This window comes from Ictalurus punctatus, chromosome 1 (genome assembly GCF_001660625.3).
Source record: "Ictalurus punctatus breed USDA103 chromosome 1, Coco_2.0, whole genome shotgun sequence".
Taxonomy (NCBI): domain Eukaryota; kingdom Metazoa; phylum Chordata; class Actinopteri; order Siluriformes; family Ictaluridae; genus Ictalurus; species Ictalurus punctatus.
Window position 1 is genome coordinate 24,518,847 of NC_030416.2, and position 27,236 is coordinate 24,546,082.

The window sequence follows — 27,236 nt, forward strand, 5'->3', positions numbered from 1 at the left end:
AACACAGGTTTATCCAAAAATATCTTTGTTAAATATAGGTGTGCATCAATTATTGGCACCCTTTTAGTCAGTACTTTGTGCTACCTCCCTTTACCAAGATAACAGCTCTGAGTCTTCTCCTATAACGCCTGATGAGGTTGGAGAATACACGGCAAGGGATCTGAGACCATTCCTCCATACAGAATAGAGTCCATGATGCCATGCATCCTAACAAAGTGTCCAGGTCCTCTGGCAGAAAAACAGCCCCAAAACATTAAAGAGCCACCAACACATTTATCTGTGGACATGAAGTACTTCTCCATATGGCTACCTCTCTATGTGCACCAAAACCACCTCTGGTGTTTATTGACAAAAAAGCTCTATTTTGGTTTCATAGAACTTGATCCAATTTGAAGTTGCAGTAGTGTCTGGCAAACTGAAGATGCTTGAGTTTGTTTTTGGATGAGTGTAGAAGCTTTTTTCATGAAACCCTTCCAAAAAAGTTGTGGTGATGTAGGACACTTTAGATTGTAGTTTTGGAGACTTTCTGACCCCAAGACGCAGCTAACTTCTGCAATTCTCCAGCTGTGATCCTTGGAGATTTTTTGGCCACTCGAACCATCCTCTTCACAGTGCACTGAGACAATAGAGACAATATAGACACACGTCCTCTTCCAAGTTGATTCATAACATTTCCAGTTGACTGGAACTTCTTAATTATTGCCCTGATGGTGGAAATGGGCATTTTCAATGCTATTGCTATTTTCTTATAGCCACTTCCCCTTTTGTGAAGCTCAACAGCCTTTTGCCGCATATCACAGCTATATTCCTCAGTCTTACCATTGTTATGTTTGACTAAGCGCATTTGGCCTATGTGTTTGGAAGTCATAGTTGAACAATTTCCTGTTCCTAGTCACCCAGGTGTACTAAACTTTTTTTTATATATCAATGGGAATATACTTCAAATATATTTTTATCATATGAATTCATAGGGGTGCCAATAATTGTTGCACACCTATATTTAACAAAGATATTTTTCTGGATAAATCTGTATTGTGTTTGCAACTGTTTGATATCCATGAGATCAGAGTTTTTTGTGAATTCTTTTAACAAAAGATCAAAAGTTTAAACAATAGAGATGATTTTTCACAGCCTTCTTTGCTCATATTTATCAAGAGTGCCAATATAAGTGGAGGGCACTGTATTGACTAGGCCTATATTTTAATGTTCTTGCATTTTTAACTTACTCAGTAATTGGTTTCAATTCGAGTTCAGTTGGAGAACATAAGAAAGATGGAAATGTCTGTGACGAAAGTCAACTAAGCCAGAAAAAAGATAGATATGCATTTTAATCAATATTTTTGAAAGAGTCAGTGGTAAGGATGCCATGCTTATCAGCCTGATGTTGTAATGTTACATGAGATGTTGATTTGTCTTTATCAAGCAACTTTTTAATTAGAGAGCTAAATATCCAGATAGCACACCCATGTTTATTAACTAGTTAATTTAACTAGGGCTGCAGTCTGGTGGAGTAGCCTATATGTAAAAATACAGACTAAACCTAAACTCACAAGTTAAAGAAAATGTAGCAATGACTGAGTGTGGACTAGCATTGAAGATAGCAAGATGGCATTGAAGAATCTCTTATTTTGAAATTGATTATTTATAAGCTGACGTGTAACATTTTCAGACAACTTAAATGATTTTAGTTGGTAAAACGTTGAGATTTGTTTTATTGCATTTGTGTTAATATAATAAATTAATATGTTTGACAACACATTTTGGAGGAAAATTTATGTAGTAGATTAGAAGTAGTACTAATTTGTTCTTTTTTTTTCTCCACAGGTAACATTTACAATTATGGAGGTTTAAAAAGGTAATGTGTTTTGGGGGGAAGGGGCTTTCCCCCTCAAACTGGATGGACTGTTTGATGGACTTTTCAGGTGGTTTGAGAATTTGCCTTTTGCACACTAAGCTAAACTAGAGAGCTATTATAAAGAAAGTATTTTTGCAAAACTGAGAATATATGTTTGTAAAATTTTGTACAGAAAAGAACTAGCCAAATATTTATCAGTTAATGATGCCTGTGATGCTTCTTCTAGCACTGTGTTGTGTGGGTCACGTTGTTGATATGGTGGACTGAGGCAAGGTTGACATTCACCCTGGGGTTGCTAGGGTGCGGTGGAAACCCAACACTTGCACAATTCTAGCACCCCAAAGTTTGGACAAGGAGCACTTTTTTTTGTTTGTTTTGTGCTCGTGTTGTATGGCAAGTTTAGGTTTTCAGTACAGTTTTATTCAGGACTTGTGGCATAACTGATTATTTGTCTTATTAGCAAGCAAGACTGTGGCAGAGTAGGGCAGATTTTTAATTCGGTGGGGGAAAAGAGTATAATAAGGTGTTGTGGGAAAGGTAGTAAGATGAGTCTGATAACACCAGAATGCACACCAAAATGCCATTCACCACGTCATGCCGAGGTGATTGTGGCTGCTCTGACTGGTGGCTCAGAAGGACAGCTGAAGACCTTCCTGTCAGCTTACTGCCATAATGCTGCCACTCTGAAGGATGAGTTTGGACGCACAGCACTCCATCTCGCTGCTTCACTGGGAAAACGAGCCTTGCTCGAATGGCTTCTGGACAGCAAGAGTGCTGACCTGTTGTTGAAGGACAAGGAGTCAGGATGGACAGCTCTGCACCGCAGTGCATTCTATGGACATATTCACTGTCTCATGGCCCTTGTCAAGGTGAGCTTCGTTTGGAACTTGGTACAAATCTAGAATTTTTGAGTAATTAAACAAAATGTCTGTATCAGAATGATTTGTGCTTTGCATGTGCAAATGCCCATGTTAATGACAAACTTAATGTAGGAGTGGGTGATCTGATGATTAGCTGCTGTGTAGCAATATGCTATTTTCGATGATTATATAATTATATACTGCTGTTATAGGAAATTTATCAACTCCATCTGACCAATCAGATTTGAGAATTTAACTAACAATCCTTGCATATTGTATTTTTGGCTTGCAGCATGGCGGTTCACTCTCTATTCCGGATAAGGAAGGACTCTCTGTTCTGGATATAACTATGAAGGATCGCCCAGGTCATGTTGTGTTTCAGAACAGTGGTAATTAAAATTAAATCATAATCAGTGAACTTTGTCTATATACACCATTTTGGCATTTCTTATAGAAAAATAATTTACCTGCATGCCATCCTATAAAACAATCGCAATAAAGATCAAAATATAATTATTTCAGTGATGCTTCACTCCATAATGTTAATACAGCATACATTGTGTTGTGTAACATTTAAAGATTTGGGTACGCTTCTCTGCTCTAATCCACCAGATCCCACTGAGGTGTACACCTGGGGTAACAATACCAACTTCAGCCTTGGACATGGAAACCAGGAGAGCAGACACAATCCTGAGATTGTGGACCTGTTTCCCAGATCTGGGGTTTATATTAAGCAGGTAATTTTTTAACAAATTCAGGAAGATGACATTTTAAATTCTTGCTAAGTTATTTATGGATGCTATATTATGACATTCCCTCTTTAGAATTCCTTCCCTCTTTTTATACAAATATCTTGTATAGAAAATGCCTTGCTCTGTCAATTTCTGGAGTTGTACCTTTTTTTTCTCTCCATATATATATATATATATATATATATATATATATATATATATATATATATATATATATATATATATGAAGTATAAAAATCAACAAACAATCGACCACCACTATTCACCTTTGAGATGCACTAATACTAAATTTCTCAGTCGATACGGTAACCGATTATTCGGAGTGATATCGGCCGATACCGATAGTTCTGCCTTTTATACCTTCTTTTAAATTAATAATAATTAATTCCACAATTCTGAAAGAAATGCAAATAAATTAAATATATATAAATACAGATCATTGGCCCATACATCGGTGCATCTCTAATTCACCTGTCCCTTGAGAATATTTTTTAAATGATTCATTTTTCTTATAAGTATTTCAAAGTAATGCTTGTGCTGAAAGATGATTCATATTTACAGAGACAATAAACAGCAGTTTAAAACAATTAGACAAGCCTCATTAGTTCCACTAAGTCTCATCTTACAGATATGTATACGTTCATTTTCTCTATTTTCAGTAATCACAGGGACTCATTTACAGTTATACATTGTGTGTTTTTTTGAAATTGGCTTGTATGACACATAACATAGCTCATTATCCTCCTTTCACTGCTAGGGTTTTAAGTGAAGCAAGTTGATATGGTATGGATGTTGATATGATGGCCACTCTGCTTGCTGCTAACATAATTTTTGTTATAACTTTTGTTGTTCGATCATTGAGTCTGAAAACTGATTTATGGCATCTGAATTGATTACATTAAAGATGCACTATGCTTTTTAGTGTACATTCTGTTGTCCACTGAACATGGCAAGTAGTGGTATGAGACCAGATAGCCATGATTCTGTTACTCCTGCTGCTGAATAGCATCATCTTATTTATTGATTAACTGAATCCTTGAAGTTCATTTGATACTAGTGCCTACCATAACTTTAGCCTGTATAACAGAAGCACAAAGCTGTACTGTGCCGAGATTAGGGATGCGTAAGTCTAAGTATTGGTATCAGGGCTTTACTGGCCTGACACTGACTCAGATTTCCCACATGAACAAAAATTGCCTTGGATAGGTAACAAAATTTTGCAACCTGAAGCTAGTAGTAGATGAACATTGAGACCGCTGATATTGGTATTGTATTGGAATTAGACAAATGTGATCAGTTCTTTTTTAACAGAGCCCTTGCCGGTGCCCTTACAGAACAAACCTGCACAAGAAGCACTAGATAGCACAGTTTTATTTGAAGTTCTTGATAAAATTACTTGATTAATTTATAAAGGAGTGAGCATTTACTTTTAGGCTACATTGACATTGCTCCATTAAGTACAGTTATGTAAAGTTACATAGAAATGAGCGCACATTTGAGCACACAAAATGATGTACAAACAAATCTGCCACTGTTGTCAATCAGAACGAGCTGTGGTTTGAATAACAATAGCGAATTGCTAACATAGGTAGCAGTTTAAAAAAATTCACAAAAAAATGTATTTATTTTTCCTTTTAATTAAGATCAAATTCTCAGAATAAAAATTAAATATTAAAAATGACATTTTGTACTTTAAGCCATGGCACTTGTACCTTACTTGCATTAACTTGACTTGTGTAGACTTTGGTGTACAAGCGGAAGCACATGCATCTCCATGCTCTCGAGCACTGAAGAGTTCTCGCACACGATGCTTGCTTCACTGCTCCACACACGTGAAAATCTTTGCGAACATGCAATCACCTTGTTCACTGATACTGCTGTGCATGCTCAGGTCGGCTGCGCTTGTGTTGTTTAAATGCCATAAAGATAGTTAAGCTATGTGTTAACATGGGGGCAGTTGTGATTTAAACGTTTTCACAGATTTTACATGATCCTGTATTTGATTTTTTTTTTTTTAAATATACATTGGCTGCAAACAGCCTCCCCCATGTTTTGTGGCTCTCATTGGTCACTTGGTTTAAAACCAGAATAGTTTTATTTTTTAAGTTGTACATCCTATATTGTACATACAGTGCTGTGAAAAAGTATTTGCCCTCATCCTGATTTCTTTTGTTTTTGTGTAGATACTAAATTGTTTCAGAAATTAAAACCTAATTAAAATTAATTAAGATTAAACAAAGGCAACCAGAGTAAACACAAAATTCAGTTTTTAAATGATAATGTTATTTATAGAAGCAAAAAAGATTTTCAATATCAACTGGGCCTCTGTGAAAATGTATTTGCCCCCTCAGTTACTAATTCCCCAAATCTATGAATCGCCATTCATAATGGGGTTCAGCTGGACTAGACGCAATCAGGCCTGATTACTTCAAACCCTGTTCAATCAAATCAACACTTAAATAGAACTTTTTCAACAGTGTAAAGTTGGTTAAAGGTCTTACCCAGTTACACTCTGTGTTCCATCATTTCAGAAATTATGAGGAAGAAGGTAAGTAAATAGGTCAGTCTGAGAAGGGTAATAAAGTTATTTCAAGTGAGAGCCATTATCTCCAGTTGAAAAAAACAAACTCGGCCCAGTAATGAACATTCCAAGAAGTTGCTGACCTTCCAAAATTCCTCCAAGAGCACAACAGTGACTCATACAGGAAGTCACAAAGAGCCAAGGACAACATCAAAGGACCTACAGGCCTCTTGCATCAGTAAAGGTCACTGTTCATGACTCCACTATCAGAAAGACACTGGCATCCATGGAAGAGTGGCGAAGTGAAAACCACTGCTAACCCAGAAGAACATTTAAGGCTCGTCTGAATTTTGCCAAAACACATCTTGATGATCCTCAAACCTTTTGGGGGAATGTTCTGTGGACTGATGAGTCGAAAGTGGAACTGTTTGGAAGACAAGTGTCCTGTTATATCTGGCGTAACCCAAACACCGAATTCCACAAAAAGAACATCATACCTAAGGTCAAGAATGGTGGAGGAAGTGTGATGGTGTGGGGATGTTTTGCTGCTTCAGGACCTGGGCAACTTGCAGTAACTGAGGGAAACATGAATTCTGCTCTGTACCAGAAAATCCTAAAGGAGAATGTCAGGTCTTCAGTCTGTAAATTGAAACTCAAGCACAACTGGATTATGCAGCAAGACAATGATCCAAAGCATAGGAGTAAGTCCAAGTCCTAGAAGTAAGTGAAAATCTGATCTCCAGTTATCAGAAGCGTTTGGTTGCAGTTATTGCTGCTAGAGATGGCACAACCAGATTTTAAGTTTAAGGGAGCAATTAGTTTTTCACATTGGTGATGGGTGTTGGATCTTTTTTTTTTTTTTTTTTGCTTCAATAAAAGAAATAAATAAAAACTGTATTGCGTGTATACTCTGGTTGCTTTTGTTTTATATTGTATTTTGTTTAAAGGTCTAAAACAATTTTTAGTATGAGATGTACACAAAAACAGAAGAAAGTCAATAGGATACTATTTGTATAGACTAATCCACATCAGCATACCGCAACATCGCACAATGCCCAGTCTCCCCAAGCCCTTTCAATCAGCTCAGCTCAACAGCCGCATTTCTATAGGGCTTGGTCAATAAATGTCCTATTACTGTAGGGTATTTAATTGAACTAAAAGTTCAGTTATATTCATGTGTGGGAATACTGTTGTCTTCTGATGTCTGGTTGTTGATTAATAAGGAAACTGTTGCTGGATTTATTTTTATTATTTTTTTTACACTTGTTTTACTGTCAGATTTTACCTTTTGTAATTTTGATAAATAAGAGCATGTGTACTTGCACTGTTAAACAGCCTGTTAGTGTCTCAGTTTCCTGCAGGAACTGACTCTGCAAATGACTGAATACAGTTCATTTCAAATGGTCTCTGTTGGCAGATTTAATTTCTGAAAGCTGCTGAAAAGAACATTCAGACAAGGACAAGAGGTGGCTGTGGCTCAGGTGGTAGAGCGGGTTGTCCATTAATTGTAGGGTTGGCGGTTCGATTCCCGGCCCACGTCTCTACATGTCGAAGTGTCCTTGGGCAAGACCCTGAACCCCAGGGTGCTCCTGATTGCAGGCTAGCGCCTTGCATGGTGTGAGTGAGTGAGTGAGCAAATGAGACACAATGTAAAGCGCTAAGGTTAAAAAGCGTTATATAAGTGCAGACCATTTACGTTCATGTTGACGTTAGTTTAATCAGTCTGTAGAGGATCACATTCCATTTCATCAGCTCTCGGGTGCCCTATACATGTCACCAAGTTTCTGTTCTCCAGGTGCTTAGAGTTAAACATTAATTCGCGATTAACATGCTCAAATTCAATAAGCTCAGCATGTGTGACGAGAGACTGTTCTGTATGTGTGTAGGGGGCACTTTTGCCCATGCACAGGATGCTATACAGGACATCTCATTACTTGTTTGGGCTTTGAAGAGCTTCTTGCATTAATGATGAGGTTGGCTTTGTTTCCTCTTCTCCAGTGCACTCTGAACCTCAGCAGACAGAAGATGGAAATAAATGGGCATGAAAGAAAAGTCTAACCCGCGTACATATTGAATAGACCACAGCTAGAACATAGTATTCTGCAAAGTATCTGTCTAGATTCCACTTAAGGGTTTATGGCCTCTTCCTGAACTAAACACTCCAGCTTTGTAATAGTGCAACATTTGTTTTTCAGGTTGTGACGTGTATAATTATTCAAGTCACCGATTTATATAATTCTGTTGCTTTTTAATGTATAACTTGAGTGTTTTTGTTTTCCCAGGTGGTCGTGTGCAAGTTCCACTCTGTCTTTCTTTCTCAGAAGGGTCAGGTTTACACTTGTGGTCATGGACAGGGAGGACGTCTTGGACATGGGGATGAACAGACATATTTGGTGGGACTCGTTTCTTTATTGTGTGTACTGTATTGTTATTCCATTTTGCTCTTTTTTTTAAAACTGTGTTTCTGTTTTAGGTTCCCCGTATAGTGGAGGGGCTAGTCTCTCATCACTGCTCTCAGGTTGCTGCAGCCAGAGATCACACAGTAGTTCTGACCGAGGAGGGTTATGTTTACACTTTTGGTCTTAACACATACCACCAGCTGGGTCTGACGCCTCCTGCTGCCAGCCAAGTGCCTAAACAGGTGAGCAAACTGCATACCTGCTTCTGTGAGACAGCCTTGTGTCAGGATATGGTTCGAAAGGATGATGAATGTGCATGTCTGAGCTTTCATTTATTTTTGGATGCAGGTGACTTCTAAGTGTTTGAAAGGGAAGAATGTGGTTGGTGTTGCTGCTGCAAGGTTTCACACAGTTCTGTGGACGAAAGATGCAGTCTACACTGTGGGACTGAATGGAGGACAGCTGGGTAGGAAACAAATTAGAGAAATAACACGCAGTAATTGTTTATTTGGATGATGTAAGACCATGGCAAGACCCAATACGTTTAACCTTTGCAACACGTATATTTTTCAGTAATTTTTCTAATTTAATGTGAAGCATTGTAATACTTTTTCAAATATTTAACAAAATGAAGCATTCCCTTAAGTTAATTGTCTTCAATATTCTTACTGAACACTAATAAAAAAGCCCAAATATTTCACATACAATACAGTAGAGCCTATGATCGTGTAGGCTGTTCCTCATATAATGAGCTCTGGTCTGAATCTGTGTGTACACACACACACACAGGCTACCTGCTGGACCCAAATGGAGAGAAGTGTGTGACTGTGCCCCGGCAGGTGTCTGCCCTACACCACAAGGATGTCACCATTGCCATGGCTGCAGCCAGTAATGGGGCTACTGTGTGTTTGACGGAGAAAGGGGATATCTATTTGCTTGCTGACTACCAGTGCAAGAAGTTGGCCTCCAAGTGAGTCATTTTGCGATGCCTCTGTCTCCTTGGACTAAAAACCTCAAGCCTGATGGGTGTATTTCTCATTAAAACATCAGCAATGTATTGTGAAAAATTTTGTTTAGTGAACCGATATAATAAATCTGGACAGTCGTGGTCACGCATCATATAATCTCCATCGTAATGTTTAGTTTTGCTGGTTTTGACTGATAATTATTAAACTTGATAGTATTATAAGATTAATTAGTAATATTTTTTTTTTTCAGTCAAATTTTAGTCCTTTTGTAAATAGTAAGATTGGATGTCCTTTAGGCAACTGAACATCAAGAAGGTTCTTGTAACTGGAGGCACTTTGGACCATCGGGTAGACCCGCACCTCCTAAATGAGAGTGGGGGAGAGAAGATGTCTATCTTAGCCCTGGATGAGATTGGCAGGGTGAGGGTTTTTTTTTAATTAATTAATTTATTTTATTATTTTAATATAAATATATACAATGGTGTAAGCACTTGAAAATATATTGGGTGTGCTTAAAATAAGAAACTTAATTTGTTACTGTATGTACCTTTTTTTTTTTTTTGCCTCTGTCCATCTTTCCCTGGTCTTGTTTTCTGTCAGGTGTTCTGCTGGCGCTCTGTGGGCACGTTGTTGAGACAGTGTAGGTGGGCCTATGGGCGACAGGTCCTTATGTCCGACATCGCCATTGGCGAGAACAAAATGATGTTCGTCACGCAGGATGGAGAGGGCTTTAGTGGCCAGTGGCTTGGTGAATACAAGAAGGGTATGGATAAAAAAGGTAAAAACCTGGAAAAAGCACTAAGTTTTACTTCTTACAGATATGACGTACTCTGGCCTGTGAAATGATTTGATGGCAAAGTAACTGTTGGAATTTGTCTGTTTGTAGAGGTTTGCAGTCATTCTGAAAGTGGAAGTGTGTATGAGCGCATTCGACTGGAAAGGCTACCCTACATCCATCGAGCTGTCAGCATTACCATGGACTCTAAGGGCCGTAACTTTGGGGTGCTCCAGTCAGATCCCAAAACCAGGTACGTGAATCTAAAAATCATATACATTTTACATTACATGAATATTGCATGCATATCCTTTTATCCTGTGTCTTTCGAAAGACATGGAGAACATTCTGCCAGTGTACAATCTTGAGCATTCTTTATTATGCTTTGGCTTAAATCCTTCTGTAATTCCAACTTTTTGCTGGTACACTCAGCAGTTAAAATGTTGGTGGGGAAACATTGATGGCGAAGAACATACAGTGGGTTCATGCTATCTCAGGTCCTCTAGAGATACTTATAAAATAGCAAAGACCTGATGTAATCAAAACGTCATTTCTTCCAGAACAGAGATTATCAGGTTGTCCATAGCTATAAATTCAAGTGTGTTATTAAATTTGTGGTATTGAAACATCTTACTTTGCTCTGGCCTTGTAAAACATCAGCTGAGCATGTGTTCCAATTGACATTATGTTGCCTTTGTTCATATTAAAGAGCTTGAGTTTTGCAGAATTTTTAATGCAATAACTCACATTCACGTAGAGATGCTGTTTAACCAAAATGCAACAATTGCACCATCAAATATCAGTCTGAAGCTTTATCAAATCAAGTCATTATCATTGTGATTTCTATGAAGTTATACTTCTTTCCTCATTAACAAGTTATGGTCAAATACATACTGCTGCATGAGTTAAACAGGACATACAGTTTGACCTTGCAACCTTACACATAGCATAGTGTATATATACATAGTGCACACATACATTCATGTGTCTGCTACTTTTTGAAGCTGAACAGAGTCTTGTCCCCCCCCCCCCTCCCTCTGTAGCATATATGAAGTGCCCACTGTTTCAGCCTCCTTGTTCCCCCAACATTTCCAGCGGCTCCTAGCTGAAGCCGATGAGACAGACAGCATTCATGACGTGACCCTTCAGGCTGGTGATCGTGTCTTTCCAACTCACAAGTACATCCTGTCTATGCGTTCAGAATTTTTCCGCAAGCAGCTCCTCCCAGAGGCCGGGCAGGGAGACGAGGCGGATGGGGAGGTAAGGAGAAGTGTGGACGCTGTGGGTTGTGACCTTCTGGTTCTGGATAAGATCTCCCCTGATATGCTACAGCAGGCACTGCACTTCATCTATACAGACTCATGTGAGATGCTAGTGCATGGAGCAAGGCCAACAATCTCATGCCTCAGCCATGGCCCTGAGCAGGTGCAGCAGCAGCTAATATGCAACCTGCAGGAGCTGAACGTCAGTGGACACTCTGCTCTGGAGATCTACCGATCGCTGCCTGCCTCGGTTCCCGCACAGGTAGAAAAGCCGAAGAGCAAAAGTGCCAAATCTGGGAAGAAGGACAAGGGTGATGGTACTAATGAACCTAGCCACAATCCTGTAAAGATGCTGCAAGGAGTAGCCAAGAAACTGGGCTTGGGTGGTCTCTTTGCAAGGTGGGATTTGAATTTACTGTATTTTCTGTAAGAAGCAGATTTCCTTGCCCTACAGCAGGACCAAATGATTATTTTTTACGTTACAGTAATTGCAACATTAGTGTAACTTTCAACATTTTATTAATATTTTTACATTTGGCAATCAGGATGATTATAGAGAGGTGCGCTATTATTAATTTGGTACAAATCTATCATTGAATACACCATAGCCATTCTAGTGAAATGTAGAATTATAGTAGCAGCAGTGATGAGACACAGCAATTCAAATAAAAACTGACATGGATTCCATCTCAAGAAACCATATACACTGATCCACAAAAACAGGATAAAAACTAACTAGACAATTCCAGTGGTAGTGTCTGATGTGCTGTTTTATAGGGTATATAAACTATACATATAATAAAAGTTCCTAGTAGCTGTATAGATTGTTTTAATCGTCCAGAAGCTACACCGCATGATTGAAAATATACTGCAGAAAATTTTAAATTAAATTAGCATTTACTATATTTCTATTCCATATATTTCTACTCATTCCTTTAGGCTTGATGGAGTGAAGTATGAAAATGGGCAAATCCGTGTGGTGCAAAAGAAGACTGGCAACAGACCAAGATTCTACCTGAAGAAATGGTGAGTGATGTCATGTAAAACATACAATCTCTCATTCATCATTATTTTCTGGTAGTATGGTTATTTAATTTACCGTTCATAAATAATAATAAAGTTCTGATATCACAGCCCCTACCTCTGTGACGTCACCTTGCGGTCTGAGGATGGGAAGGAGTTCCCTTGTCACAAATGCATTCTGTGTGCCCGACTGGGTGAGCTGTACTGACTTGATTTATTATAGTCCTGTACCTTTTAAAGTGTAGAAGCAAATGTCTATAGTCTAATGCAAAGCTGTACTGAGGAGTACAGAAGGCCCTGCCTTTAAGAAATCTGATCTAAATCAAATTGTAATTAAAATGTAATAGTAACTATATGGTTAAAGGGCAGACAGTCTGTGTTTGTCCAAGAGTATGTATGTATGTATGTATGTATGTATGTATGTAATTTAACAAAGTGTCATATCCTTTACAATCTATAACTGCCAAAAGTCTGTGGACCACATCCTGAATGCCCTATAGTGTCTTTACAGAGGTGCTAACATCTACAGTTTAGCCATAGCGTTTATGATATTCGACCCCCTGTTACAGTGGTACAGAGGGAACTTGGAGCTATGCATTTCTGCTTTCTCAGTAAAGCAGCAGTCAGATGTAGATGAATTAAACACAAATGCAGATAAATTAAACCAGGAAAGCTGATTCACTGAAGGGGAAATGACATGAAACCTGGTCATTTGCTTTTTGTAGCAGTTATTTTCGCTTTGCACCGACTTTAGGTAAATTGACCTATAAAATCATGAGCCACAGTGGTGTGAGCCAATAGAGAACAAGAGGGTGGGACTGTGGACAGTTGCATACGGTTTTAATGGTAAAATACAGTTTGTTTGTTTTGTGTCTTTTTCTTTTTTTTTCTGCCTGGTAGGACTTTCTTGTTAGCATTGTTGGTACCTCTGCTTTTATTGTGAGATTCACCCCTTGTTTTTCCCCGTGAAATTTGTGCTTAGTCCAGTTTGAATGGATGAGTGACGTGACTGTCAAGTCTTGAGCCTCCTTTTTTCCCCCCTCCTTTTTCCTTTTTTTTCCTTTTTTCCTTTTTTTTTTTTTTTTTTTTTTTTAAAGCTCTGAAGAACTCTGTAGTTGCTTTAGTGACATGTTTTGAGTTGTTGCCCTGCCATTGCCACATTTGATGCATTTGGCTTGATCTGAGCAGATAAGCTTCTTTTGTGCAGTTCAGAATTCATCTTGTTACTTCTGCCTTTGGCAGGCGCATAATGAATAAAAATACTTGACACTCAAATTTGGATCATGAGCTGTTCCGTCCTTGTTCCTCCCCCCCGCCCCCCCCAAGCCCTTCGATATCTTCCCCATTCATACCTGAGGTACCAAATCCTCACCCTTTTTTCCACAAGAATTAAGCTCTACAGCCCTTTAAAGCAAACTGTAACCTGGATTTTCTGTTCTCACATTTTGCTGGTTTGCATTATGTAAACACTCTTGAGGTCATGCAGGTTATTTGCATCTTCTTCTTTGTGGTAGTTTTTGTTGGTTATCGCTAAGCTGAACTCCACATTAGGTTTGTTTTTTTTATTTTTTTAACTGTATGAAACAATTGATTTCCACACACTTAAATGTATCTAATTTTATTCAGATTTTTCAATTGTTGAACGACTACAGGAACAAATACGAGATGCAAATGCTACATTTTGAATGAACTGCAGACTTTTTGTTTGGCCCTGTAGGGCAGGGCTTCTCAAACCTGTCCTTCAGGACCCCCAGCACTGCACATTTTGTACATCTCCCTTATCTGACCGACCCAATCCAGGTCTTGCAGTCTGTACTAATGAGCTGATGAGTTGAAGCAGGTGTGTTGGATGAGGGAGACATACAAAATGAGCAGTGCAGGGGGTCCTCCAGAACAGGTCTGAGAAGCACTGCTCTAGGGCATGCAGCGAGCTGGCCAACAGACAACTGAGGAGATAAATGTTTCCTTGAAATGGGAGACTATTGAAAGAGAGGCGTTATTCCCATGTTTAAGCAGGTTGCACTTGACATTCTACGCTTTAACCTCATGGTCAAATGCTTAGTGCTGTATTTAAAAGACAAAATGACAATCTCTCACTGTCCAATTAAAGTACTCATTGTAACACGCACGTTCAAATGACGTGGTAACAAAATAAGCTGTTCTCAGCCTGTGGCAGTGGAGTTACCTAGGTGTTTTGTCCATGTTGTACTGAAATGTTGTCTGATATTTACACATTGTAGCTCAGCAAAAGTCATCCTGTTTGCTACTCTCATATTAAGTAATAAAAAAGAACTCCCAATCGTGTAGCAATATTTCATTATCCATAGAGCCATGAGATTACCTTTATGTTGATCAGTGCATCTAAAGTTTTCGTATTTCTTTCTTTTGCAGAGTATTTTAACAGTATGTTGGGAAATCCCTGGATTGAGGTACGAAAAAAATTAACAGTTAATTGTCAATCCAATTAACTAGTTAGTCCAGTTAATCCAATTTGACTAAGAAGTGCGTCTGGTTCACATAAGTTATTTGTAGCAGCTTTTAGGATTGTCATGTGGATCTTTTCTGCCCCCTTCAGTCTACTAGCTGTACTGCACTGGAGATGCCGACGAGTGCCAAGGTCTTGCAGGTTATTCTGGAGTACATCTACACAGATGAGTCTCCCACTATCAGAGGTATTAGTCTGTACTGATTTAAGGACTGATTTTAATCATCATAATAGTTACGTGTATATATAACTGAGTTATACGTCTCTGTGTGCTGCAGAGTCTCTGAGTGTGGAGTTTGCGTGCAGTGTCCTGGTGGTGGCTGATCAACTACTCATCACTCGATTGAAGGAGATATGTGAAGTGGCCATCACTGAAAACTGTAAGCCTGAATTGTCTTTTTACCTTCCAAGTCTTTTTATATGTGCATATGATGTCAGAATTTGCAAGCATCCCAGAAAAAAAGGGGAAAACCTGGAAATTTAGTCTTCTAGGGATGAAATTTATAAAGTCCTTAGAAAATGTTAGTGGGCTGTTAAGACACTATGATTGCATATCTTAGAACATGAAATGGCACACATTAAATTCATTTTAGGTAATGGGTCACCACGTTAGACTTATCAAATGGGCAAACCAAAAAAACAGTTTATTATACCAATACCATATCAATATTAAATGTGTTAATTTGTCTGAAAGGTACATTCTGAATGCACAAATAGATTGAAAAATTAGATTGAACATACACTGCAACTATAAATATTTTGGAAAGAGACAGAATTACCGCATGAAATTTTCAACATGCTAATGAAATACAGTTTATTGCTCTCTTTTGCCCCCTAGTGGAATAACAGAGACGACCCCCCCCCCCACCTGACCTAGCCAAGAAGTAAACATAGTATATTAACCAGATTTGGGGTTTTATGGGCTATTTTTAGGTGTCAAATTATTAATGTTTTTATGTAATTCTTGAAATTCTCTATTATTTTAAACATAACCAACCACTGGTCCCTAACGGTGAGTAAGACTGTATTACCCATTATCATTTTCGTCAAACTAGTTATCCAAATGATTACTGGTCAAGAAATGGCTTGTGTACATGTATATTAGGTATTGCATTCTTACCTTTAATGTTGTGAATGTGAACAGATGAAAATCACTCATGCAGGTACAAGTGGGAAATGATTTCATAACTGAATGTGCATCCCATCATTTACGGTAGTGATGTACAGCTGTAGATAAATGATGTATATCTTGTATGTCTCTGTGTAGTGACTCTGAAGAATGCTGCAGATCTACTAGAGTTTGCCATGATTTACAATGCCGAGCAGCTTAAACTCTCCTGCCTGCAGTTTATTGGTCTCAATATGGCCGCCTTGCTGGAGTCCAAGTGAGTAGTTATTCACCCTGTGGATTTTAAGTCAGACAAAATAACTCAATGTTCTCTTTTTTTTCCATTTCCATGGCATTACAGGAAGGAAATAAAAGTTTTCATCCATGTAGTGGGTTTCAAATGTGTTTTTCTAACCCACTAGTTGTAAAAATGATTTGTTGAATGACCATATTGGCTAAGCCAGGACTTGACATTCCCCGTGTTTATTTTAGACTGACTTCCTGTCTTGTATTAAAACAGAATATTAAACTTTTATTTGTCCCAGGGCTCTGGAGATCTTGAGCGATGATGTGTTATTGGAGCTCTCTGAAGCATATAGAAAAATGGTGAGTTAATATCAACAAATACAGTTCTAACGCCATAGGCTGGTCTAAAACTCTTGCATCATGTTGTACTGGGTACGGCTCGGGACCCATCTTTATGATGGTAGCCCGTGAAAGGAACAGTGGCACGCTCCTTCCCTCCGTAGTGCTACAGTCATGTGCTAGGGTTGCCTCCTTGGGCAAGAGAGAACAACACTCAAGCGACCCATGTCGGTGGAGGAAGAGATCCTGGTCCCTGAGAAATGTGGTTTGCTTCAGCTTCCACTATTTCAGCACGGTACTTTGGCTCCTACTTCACCTAGGCGGGAGGTTGGAATGGCTCGATCCTATCAATTGACTGGTCAAGACATGCCCTGCGTGCAGCTACAGCATATAACTGCAATTATTAACCCTCTAGCCATATGTCTTCAAGAAACACAATTACCACCAGACGGTACTCTCTCTTTTAAAAGTTTTACAAGTTTTAACATCTGCTCCCAATGACGAGCAGGCAAAAGCAGTACGCCTGACTTTGCAGAAAACTATTACAGTCATCCCTATCTACATTCCTCCAAATTTAAACCTGATACACATGGACCTAGATCACCTTATTACTCAACTCCCATCTCCTTTTATTCTCATGGGAGATTTCAATAGTCATAACATGTTGTTGGGCCATAGTATCACTGTAACACAAAAGGAAAGAAGATTGAAGCTTTTATAGATAAACACAACTTATGTCTTTTTAAATAATGGATTGAATACCTATCTACACCCAGGGCATGGAACGTACTTTGCAATCGACCTGACAATTTGTCAGCCTGAATTATTTTTAGACCTAGCATGGAAAGTGGAAGTGACCATTTCCCAATTATTGTAACCATCAAAGGCAGAGAGGAAGAAACAAGTGTACAAAGATGGAAAATTAATAACGCAAATTGATATCAATTTCAAACCCTGTCATGAGAAACTGGCACGGTTTCGAGAAGACAGCCCAGATGCCATATAGAATTTCACTGTAATGCTCAAATCTATAGCTAATGATACAGTCCCAAGAACATCTTTAAATATAAAACATAGATGACTTCCATGGTTTGATGATGCATGTAAGGAAGCTATAAACAAGAGGAAAAAATTTAAGGACTGTTCTTCAGACATCCAACAACTGAAAATCTTATCAAACTCTAGATGAGTAGAGCACGAGCAAGAATTATTAGAAATGAAGCATAAAAGGAAAGCTGGAGAAGATTCATCTCCAGCATGACAAGAAGTTCTCCATCATAGAAAATATGGAGCCTGGTACTGAAAATGAAAGGAAAAACATCGGACCTCAAATACAACACATCAAACAGCACGGCACACTGTTGACTTCAAAACAAGAAATTGCAAACATTCTAGCAAAAACTTTCGAAAACATTTAATCTATTGAGATCTGCCCTCCTGCTTTCCGAACTTTTCTTAAACTTCGGCTCCGGTAATACAGAGCCATATAACCAACCTTTTACAGTGGAAGAACTACAGCAAGCCCTTTAAAAAAAAACCCAGAATATAGCTTTTGGAGCGGATGAAATCCATTACTAGTTCTTAAAGAATCTGCCCCACCTTTTTAACTCCATCTGGATATTGTGGGAAAAATCCCACCCACCTGGCATGAAGCAGAACTAATACCTATACCAAAGCCAGCAAAAGACCATAACGACCCCATAAACGACCGCCCTATAGCTTTAAGCAGTTCTTTATGCAAAACAATGAAGAGGTCAATGATTGCCTGTTCTAGATACTGGAATCTAAACACCACATATGTAACACCCAGTGTGGTTTTAGGAAAGGTCGAGGCACTACAGATCACCTTATTTGCCTTGAAAGTTACACTCGTGACACTTTTTTAGAAAATAACACATTCTTGCTGTCTTCTTTGATTTGGAAAAAGCCTATGACACAATATGGAAACATGGCATTTTAAAAGATCTTTACCAGATGAATTTTAGAGGTCAACTGCCAATCTTCATTGATTTTTTTTATCAAACAGACTTTTTAGAGTTAAAATGGCAAACGCCTTGTCTGACCTACATAAACAAGAACATGGAGTACCTGCAGGAAGTATCCTGTCAGTAACCTTCTTCGATATAAATATAAATAGCATTGCAAAAGTTCTGATGTCCTCTGTAGTTTATATGTAGATGAACTCTGCATTTGCTACAAGAGCGAGTACATAAATACTATCAAGCGAAAAATGCAACTGAAGATTACCAAAATGCACTCCTGGTCAACACAGAATGGTTTCAAGTTCTCACAAACAAAAACCACCTGTATGCATTTCTGTTGGCTTTGTTCGTTACACAATGAATCAGAGCTGTTTATGGATGGAGTCCCCATTAAAGTTGTTAAAGAGAAATAGGTTTCTTGGTATCATTTTCGACAACAAACTGTCTTTTATTCCTCCTAGTAAATCACTAAAAAAGAAATGTTTTAAAGGTTTTATCCAAAACCAAATGGGGAACAGACAGCTCAACTCTCATGAACTTGTACAGAACCATGGTATGCTCAAAGCTGGACTATGGAAGTATCATTTATGGATCAGCTAAAGTCATACATGTGACTTTTGGACACTACACCACCAAGGTATACGACTAGCTTTGGGAGCCTACAGAACATCACCAATCCAAAGTCTCTATGTGGAAGCCAACAAACCTTCCTTGGAAATCAAACGCCTAAATTTGGCACTGCAGTATGCAACCAAACTTAAAACATATAAAGAAAACCCAGCCTATTCATCAGTTTTCTCACTCCAGCATTCAACAATATTTGGTGGAAAAAAGTTTAATTCGTCCATTTGGCCTACGTATAAAAACCCATCTGGAGAACTTGAAAGTGGATTTATACCGTTGGAACAGACACCACTACTGCAAAATTCCTCCATGGGATTTCAAAAAGCCTAAAATCCGTCTGGATTTAAAATCCATCCGAATGATTTCCATCAACAATTTCTGGACATGAGCAGTATACACACACACAACATAATCCCACTGTGCACAGATGGATCTAAATCTGGAAATAAAGTGGCAGCAGCTTTTGTGACAAACCAACTGTGTCGGGGTATCTGCATCCCTGACCAAAGTTCAGTTTTCACTGCAGAGGCAAACGTTCTACTACTGGCACTGAAGTTTATTGAGACTGTGCCACAAAACCCCTTTTTTTTAACTGATCCAAAATCTTGTTTTGAATGGAAGCTACTAAAACTGATCCCCGAACAATAGTGAAGATTTTAATCAAACTGTCGTCTCTTGAAGCAAAGAGTTTAATGTTATTTTCAGCTGGGTACCTGGACTCTCAGGAATCTCCGTTAATGAGCAAGCAGACAGAGCTGCCAGAGAAGCACTATCTACTAAACCAGTAAAATGCCCTATACCTTCCACAGATCTGTAACTAACTTTGAATGTGTTTATCAAAAACAAATGGCAGTTGGTTTAAACAACAAATTAGGTTACAGGAAATAAAACCTGTTGTTGGGACAAGATAAGTGTTCCCTTATAATAACTGCTGGTATCAAGTCATCTACACACAATGCCAGGCAGGACATTCAAGAATCGCACACCAATTTTAACTATCAGGAGAAAATCCACCAAAATCCACCGAAGCGACTATCGATTAAACATATTTTACTGTACTGTCATACCTCTACACATCTGAGGAGCCTGTTTTTTTCAGCTGATACTTTTGAAAAGGCTTTTAATCACATGAATCCAAAGTTAGTTTTAAAGTATTTAGGAAAGTTTTTAAAAATGAATCTTAAACACCTTATTTAACTCAAATTTAAATAACTAAACCTAAATATGAATAGCTGGCATGGTGGAAAAAACAAAATCAAAGAAAGAAAGTATCATGTTGTGATTTCCTCAGATTCCAGCTATGCAGAGACGACATATCACTCCCTATCTCAGTGCCCCTAATCTGAGTGCCTATGAGGACATGAGCCTGGATTCAACCACCAGCTGTAAAACCAGCTTTGAACAGGAGCAGTCCTACAAGTATGTCTATCGCAGCTCACTGTGGTGTGTGTGAGACCAGACCTAGTGATACAGTGTAGTATTGTGATCTTGCTTTGATTTTTTTTGTTCAGTGATGGTCCGTTGAAGAAACCCAAGGTGAAGGCTAAGAAGAAACCACGTCGCCGCTTGGATAGCTCAGGAGGGTACAACCTGTCTGATATCATCCAGAGTTCACCCACTGATGTCATTGAGAGTCCAACCTCTGTAGGTGAGCCTGCATATAGTAATTAAAGCAAATACTGAGGCATCCATAAACCAAACGGTGACATTTACTGGATAGTTTTGCTTCATGCAAAAATGGATTCCATTAATTTATTTGGATTTGCATGTATTAATTTGGCAGATGCCTTCCTCAGTATACAGCCTCAAATGAAAACTGTTTTTAATCATTCCCAGGTTTGGTAGACTCTGGGAAAGCTTGCTCAGTGGAATCTCTGCATGAGCTGATCACATCTGATTCTGAGGGCAGTTATATTGGAGTGGGCAGTCCTCGAGACCTTCAGTCTCCAATCTTACAGGACAGACCTTATGTACAAGTAATGCTAATGTAAAAACATTCCTACATATTTACACACGCAGTAAGTGAAATTTACTGTGATGTTTATTCACTAGAGAAACCGAAATAAGGAATTGTGCATTTTTAGGAGGAAAAGTCAGGGCATGTTGGTTGGAAGACTCCTCCCAAGACTCCAACCTGGAGGAAAGGATCTTTGCCTGTTAAGTGCTCCACACCTGAACCTATTCCCAGGGTTAAGGCAAGGTGAGCCCTATTTATTACCATCAAACCTTATCAGGGATGGGCATGATTTAATTTTTCCCCCATATACCTTTGGGTCACTCAGATTTAGTGTGGGGCACACTTTGGAGTTAAGCCTTATATACAGTGAGGTATTTTACAACCTTTGCATATAGAAATGATGTCTTTTGTTTATTTAACAGATCCTTTTCTAATGTAAACAAACATTAAAATTGTGTTGTAATTCTTTGAAAATGGTGAATGAGTTGCAGTTGTTACTTTTGTAAAGTCACAGAGAGGAAATGCCATTAATTTTTGGAGTACAGTTAAATCCAATGATTCATTCAAGAACTTGTACAAATTGTACAACAAAAATGTATAATACTGAAATATATTTCAATATTATTTCTATATAGATTATTTCTATATACATATAGAAATAAAAAACCATACCAATTTTTTATTTTGTGTAACTTTTTATTTCCTTTATATAAAGATCAGTGTACCTTAATATAAATACAATGCAGCTATTATCAGCCATCTTTTATTGAACTGTGATTCTGACCTGTTCAGTCCGACTCGTCCGGCACCTGTTCTGGATCTCCGGGCCATTATGGAGATGGAGGCCAACTCTTTGAACCTTGGAGCCACTCCGAAAAGCCCTGGCTCGTAAGGGTTGCTAATTCTGTACTATTTACGCTAAAACCATGATGCATGATGAGTGTCACCGCTTTATAAGACTCTATAAGATCCTTTTGAGTTCAATGGGTTGAAATGTTACACAATGTCCTATACTCCTCCTCCTTGTGTGATTTATAGGTCTGGAAACAGCAGTAAATCTTCAGTCATCCCCACTAAACTGTCTCAGAAGCAGAGGAAGATGATAGCCATGGCTAACAGAGAGGCCAATTTTGATGGACCATCTGCCAAATCTCCCCCTGGAGTCACTTCAGTTAAGCTTGCGAAGGGCTGGTGTGTATCTGGCCACTTTGTGCTTTATTTTTCTTTTTACAAAAATTTTTCCCAACCAGCTCTGACACAGTAAGACAACATGACCCTGTGTCTATGCATACTCAGGGCAACAGCGGTGCAGTCCTGTCCTTCATCACTGTCTTTTCGGGATTTGTTAACGGAGGAAGAGCAGCGTGATAAAACTGCAGCCATGGCTGCCGGGAGTCCAGCGAGTACTACTGGAACGGCCACTTGTGCCAAAAGAGTGACCTTTAAGTGTGCCGAGCCTGGCAATGCTGGCAAACCTGCAGGGTGAGCGAGATGGCACTTCATTCAACTCTATACACACAGAATATGGCGGACAAGCATACCTACCATCACTTGATAACTAGCTTTTGTCATCACAGTACTGAGTTTTGATGCCTATGTAGAGTCACTTGGGTACCTCCAGGTGGCACTCTTACATTTCAAAATGAATTTGGTTGTGTTCCGTGTTACAGGCCTCGGGTAGCAAGCTTTAGCAATATCAGTAGGTTATCTGCTGTCACCTTGCTATGAACTGAGATTGAACAATTGTAAGAGAGTTTCTGTAATGCCAAGACTGAAATTATTTACTACACTTTGAATTTATTGACAGTAGATGTATGGCTTTTTTAACCAGACGCCTGCATGCCCATTATCACTCTTATTTATACATCTTGGATGTCCATCTGCATGAGCTAGAATCTTTGTATGTGGTTAGTTAATACTCTGCGTGTCCTGTGTAGACAGTGTTACCAAGAATCTCAAAGGCAGTTTCTTTCGAATGCTGCCAGTAGTGATGTAATATAATTTTACAGATGAGCCGCTCTGGCAACCTGCTCTTTCACTTCCTTGACGTGGCAAGCAGTTAAGTCTGTAGCTATAGCTCAAGTCTGGTTACTTTCCCCTGGTGGCTTATTAGAATGTTTTTCCTGTGACTGTATCTCCATTGATAAGGTCAGACTTTGTCATCATCAATCTTTCACTCTGGTCAGCACATTGAGTACAGGTGCATCTCAAAACATTAGAATATTGTGGAAAAGTTCATCTTTTTCCGTAATTAGATTCAAAAAGTGGAATTTTCATGTATTAAAGATTCATTACACAAAGTGTAGAGTCGATGAGTCAATGGAGCGTCTACCAGGAGATTTTAGAGCTCTTCATGCTTCCATCTGCTGACAAGCTTTATGGAGATGCTGATTTCCTTTTCCAGCAGGACTTGGCAACTGTCCACAGTGCCAAAACTACTAGTAACTGGTTTGCTGACCATGTTATTACTGTGCTTGATTGGCCAGCCAACTCGACTGACCTGAACCCCATAGAGAATCTATGAGAGAGACCAGACCCAACAATACAGACGAGCTGAAGTCCGCTATCAAAGCAACCTGGTTTTCATAACACCTCAGCAGTGCCACAGGCTGATTGCCTCCATGCCACGCCACATTGTTGCAGTAATTCATGCAAAAGGAGCCCTGACCATGTATTGAGTGCATAAACTAATATACTTTTCAGAAGGTCAACATGTCTGTATTATAAATTCTTTATTCTAATATTTTGAAATACTGGATTTTTGGATTTCCATGAGCTATAAGCCATAGTCATCAAGATTAAAACAAAAAAAAAGATTGAAATATTTCACTTTGTGTAATGAATCTAGAATATACGAAAGTTCCACTTTTTTAATTAAATTATAGAGGGGAAAAAAAACAAATTTTTCCACAATATTCTAATTTTTTGAGATGCAATTGTATATAAGTATCCTGGAGTGTGGGACTGTCAAAGAGAGCACATAGGAGCTGGTTATAGGTGACTCCAGCTGCACTCTTTAACTTGTAATTCAAGTGCACAAGTTTATCAAGCTTTCAAACTTTAAACATTGCAACGTTAGTTTGAGTTCTACAGATATTTTGTATCTTATTTCTTCCAAGCAACAAATGTCTGGATCAGAAAATCTCTAACCATGTCCTATATTTGCAGCATTTCCGTTCTCTTTATTTCCTTCTCTTGCTTTTATGCTCATTTGAGTGTGTGTGCATAAACAGCTTGTAATCCTAAAGGTTGTCTTGGTTTATTTATTTATTTATTTATTTATTTCAGGGTAAACTAAATGGTAACATTCCCTTTCTCCTTAGGCCATGGGTGCTTGGACAGATGGGTGGTCCACCGGCTACTACTGCAGTCACTTTTGCATCCATCATTGAAGAGGAGAAGCAGCAGGAAGCTGCACTCATCCGCAGTCGAGAGAAGCCTCTGGCATTGATACAGGTAACTGAGGGTGTTTGAAAGTTACACCTGCACATTATGCTGGAAAGTTAGAAGACACCCAGAATTGCCTGGGTGAGCAGATGTTTGTGTGATTTCCCAGCACAGTGACAATAATAATAATAATAATAATAATAAACTGGAAAAACTGGAAGTTTTCGGCACGATGGATCAGCGGTATGTCTGGAGGAAGAAGAATGAAGAAAGAACACTCTGTCCACAGTCAAGCATGGTGGTAGCACGGTGATGCTCTGGGGCTGCTTTGCATCCTCTGGCACTGGAAACCTGCAGCATGTGGAAGGGAAGATGAATTCATTGAAGTCTCAGGAAATCCTAGGAGTAAACTTCGTGCCGTCTGTGAGGAAGCTGAAACTTGGGCGACATTGGACCTTCCAACAGGACAGTGATCACAAGCATACCTCAAATTCCATCAAGGCTTGGTTGCAGAAGTCATCCTGGAAGATTCTAGAGGGCCATCACAGTCACGTGACTTGAAACCCATAGAAAATCTCTGGTGGAATATTACTGAACTGGAGGACATTGCTCATGAGGAATGGGTTAAGATTCCTCAGAAACGTTGCCAGAAGCTATGCATCTCGTTTGCAGCAGGTCATAATAGGAAAAGGGTGCTCTACTAAGCACTAAAGATGCTTGCCATGAAGGGGTTGGAGAAGTCATTATAAGTTGCATTTTCAGTTGAATTTGGGTAAACCACTTGAAGCATTAGTTGTGTTGAACTATTTCAATTGCTTTTGTTCGATTTGTTCACCGCAAACAGCTGAAAGTCTGTACGTTTTGAGGTCAAACCTGATTTGCAATAGGGGTTGAATAATTTTGATTGCAACTGTATTTTTTTATTATTATTATTGTCACAATATGGAGATGAAGAAGGATGCAAGTGCAGATTAAGTTTAATATAAATCCAAACAAAACAGGATCTGTAGAAATTATGGCAAAACATTAAGGCTAAAAATAAACATAAAAACTATAATCACAGCAACAGAAACAACAGCAAAGAAAGACAATCAAAGCAAGACAAGGAGTGAAATGCAAACTGTGACTATCTCTCTCTCACACACAAGTGCTTATTAACATGAATTTGAATCAGGTGCAGGTGGTCATGTGACAGTGATGCAGTGTAGTCCTTAGTTCCTTCCGGCATATCCATGACTATTATTAATTATAATTATTGTTCTATTATATTGTGATATAAATTTCACTTCCTCCATCGAAGAGGAAACTGAATCTAGGTCTTGTCATTACAACTAAATGTGTGAGGAAGACCTGCATTGGTAAGATGTTCATCTTCCTCAGCTCTTTTGTTCTATCTGTGTGTGTTGTAGATTGAGGAGCGAGCAATACAGGACTTGCTGGTTCATTACAGAGCTTTCAACAACCCTGATGAGTTCATCATGGTGGAGAGATCCCCCCAAGGCCCTATCGCTGCCCCTACCTGGAACAAACATTCAAATTAGCACACCTACCGCCCATCTCTTGTCTGCTATTGTCTTGTCTATCTTTGTGTGGTCCAGTCAGTGTTGGCGTCTACCATGGCTATGTAACTGGATCAATAGGGCTTTTTCCTTCTTTTGTGTTCATGTTAGGAATTTTTCAGTGCTTCATATTTTTGCTGTTAATTAGAGTGAATAAGGACTGAAAATCATAAGTCATGGTCATAGAATTATGGATTATAAATTTGATGAAAAATGATGCCCCTGTGTGGTGTGTTGCAGTTTACTATGAGATTGTGTATTTGATTAGAAGAAATTAGGTTTTTTTTGTTTTTCTTTTCTTTTGCTTTGTTGCATATGACTTACAGCAGTTAGCAGAAATGGACACTGCACTTGAAGTCTAAGGTTATTACAAGACAGAGTGAATGTTAACCGAGGCTTTTCTAGAGTCTTTCTCTTTAGGGTTTTTGGCAATGATCATTATGGGACAGTTTATTCTGGAAGTGGCATGCAATAAATAAATAACTCATGCACCAATACTTCCTTTACGTGGTATCTTCATTTGAATGAAATTCAGTACACATCATTTACATGTTCTTATTATACAAATTTTTTTTTTTCTTCCAATTCATGATTGTTCCACAAGGTTAATGAATTGAAAATTATTCTCTATAAACACTAAGTCAAATTGGTCTATAGTTTTGTAGTAGATTGGTGAAGTTTCCCTGACATTCATCAAAAGATTGAATGTGTGTGTGTGTGCACGGTGCCCTGCACTGTTCTGGCATCTCATCCAGGTTGTATTCCAGCCTCATATCCAGCGTTCGCAGGATAGACTCTGGATCTACTGTGACCCTAAGCAGGATAAATTGTTTAGGGAAAGTGAGTGGCCATGCATAATTAGAAAATACTTAAGTCAAATGTGTATTTCATGACATTTTACTGGTTTGTTTATGATGAAGTAAGTGTGACTACTAATACACAGCATGACCAAAGGTTTGTGGACACCTGAGAATCACACTTGTATGTGGTTCTTCCCAAAACTGTTGCCACAAAGTTGGAAGCGCAGTTGTATATGATGCCTTAGTATGCTGTGTCTTTACAATTTCAATTTACTGGAACTTAGAGACCCAAATATTTTCCAGAATGAATATTCTCCTATGCACAAAATGAGGT

General features: G+C 38.7%; 1 protein-coding gene across 1 annotated transcript in view; it reads left to right on the top strand.

The window, feature by feature from the left end:
* Window positions 1-26,599, top strand: part of ibtk (inhibitor of Bruton agammaglobulinemia tyrosine kinase) — a 28,377-nt gene extending 1,778 nt beyond the window's left edge. Inside the window, exons 2-28 of the mRNA XM_017477220.3 lie at window positions 1,825-2,724; window positions 3,008-3,104; window positions 3,328-3,452; window positions 8,271-8,381; window positions 8,462-8,629; window positions 8,736-8,853; window positions 9,177-9,357; window positions 9,652-9,775; window positions 9,956-10,133; window positions 10,242-10,383; window positions 11,174-11,791; window positions 12,332-12,418; window positions 12,527-12,609; window positions 14,807-14,844; window positions 14,991-15,087; window positions 15,179-15,280; window positions 16,168-16,285; window positions 16,554-16,614; window positions 20,491-20,618; window positions 20,711-20,847; window positions 21,036-21,175; window positions 21,284-21,399; window positions 21,949-22,044; window positions 22,195-22,347; window positions 22,453-22,638; window positions 24,480-24,612; window positions 25,953-26,599. Coding sequence (XP_017332709.1) covers window positions 2,401-2,724; window positions 3,008-3,104; window positions 3,328-3,452; window positions 8,271-8,381; window positions 8,462-8,629; window positions 8,736-8,853; window positions 9,177-9,357; window positions 9,652-9,775; window positions 9,956-10,133; window positions 10,242-10,383; window positions 11,174-11,791; window positions 12,332-12,418; window positions 12,527-12,609; window positions 14,807-14,844; window positions 14,991-15,087; window positions 15,179-15,280; window positions 16,168-16,285; window positions 16,554-16,614; window positions 20,491-20,618; window positions 20,711-20,847; window positions 21,036-21,175; window positions 21,284-21,399; window positions 21,949-22,044; window positions 22,195-22,347; window positions 22,453-22,638; window positions 24,480-24,612; window positions 25,953-26,084 — 3,993 coding nt within the window. The 5' untranslated portion in view covers window positions 1,825-2,400 and the 3' untranslated portion in view covers window positions 26,085-26,599. The remainder of the gene's footprint in view (window positions 1-1,824; window positions 2,725-3,007; window positions 3,105-3,327; window positions 3,453-8,270; window positions 8,382-8,461; window positions 8,630-8,735; window positions 8,854-9,176; window positions 9,358-9,651; window positions 9,776-9,955; window positions 10,134-10,241; window positions 10,384-11,173; window positions 11,792-12,331; window positions 12,419-12,526; window positions 12,610-14,806; window positions 14,845-14,990; window positions 15,088-15,178; window positions 15,281-16,167; window positions 16,286-16,553; window positions 16,615-20,490; window positions 20,619-20,710; window positions 20,848-21,035; window positions 21,176-21,283; window positions 21,400-21,948; window positions 22,045-22,194; window positions 22,348-22,452; window positions 22,639-24,479; window positions 24,613-25,952) is intronic.
* The last annotated feature ends 637 nt before the right edge of the window (window positions 26,600-27,236 follow it).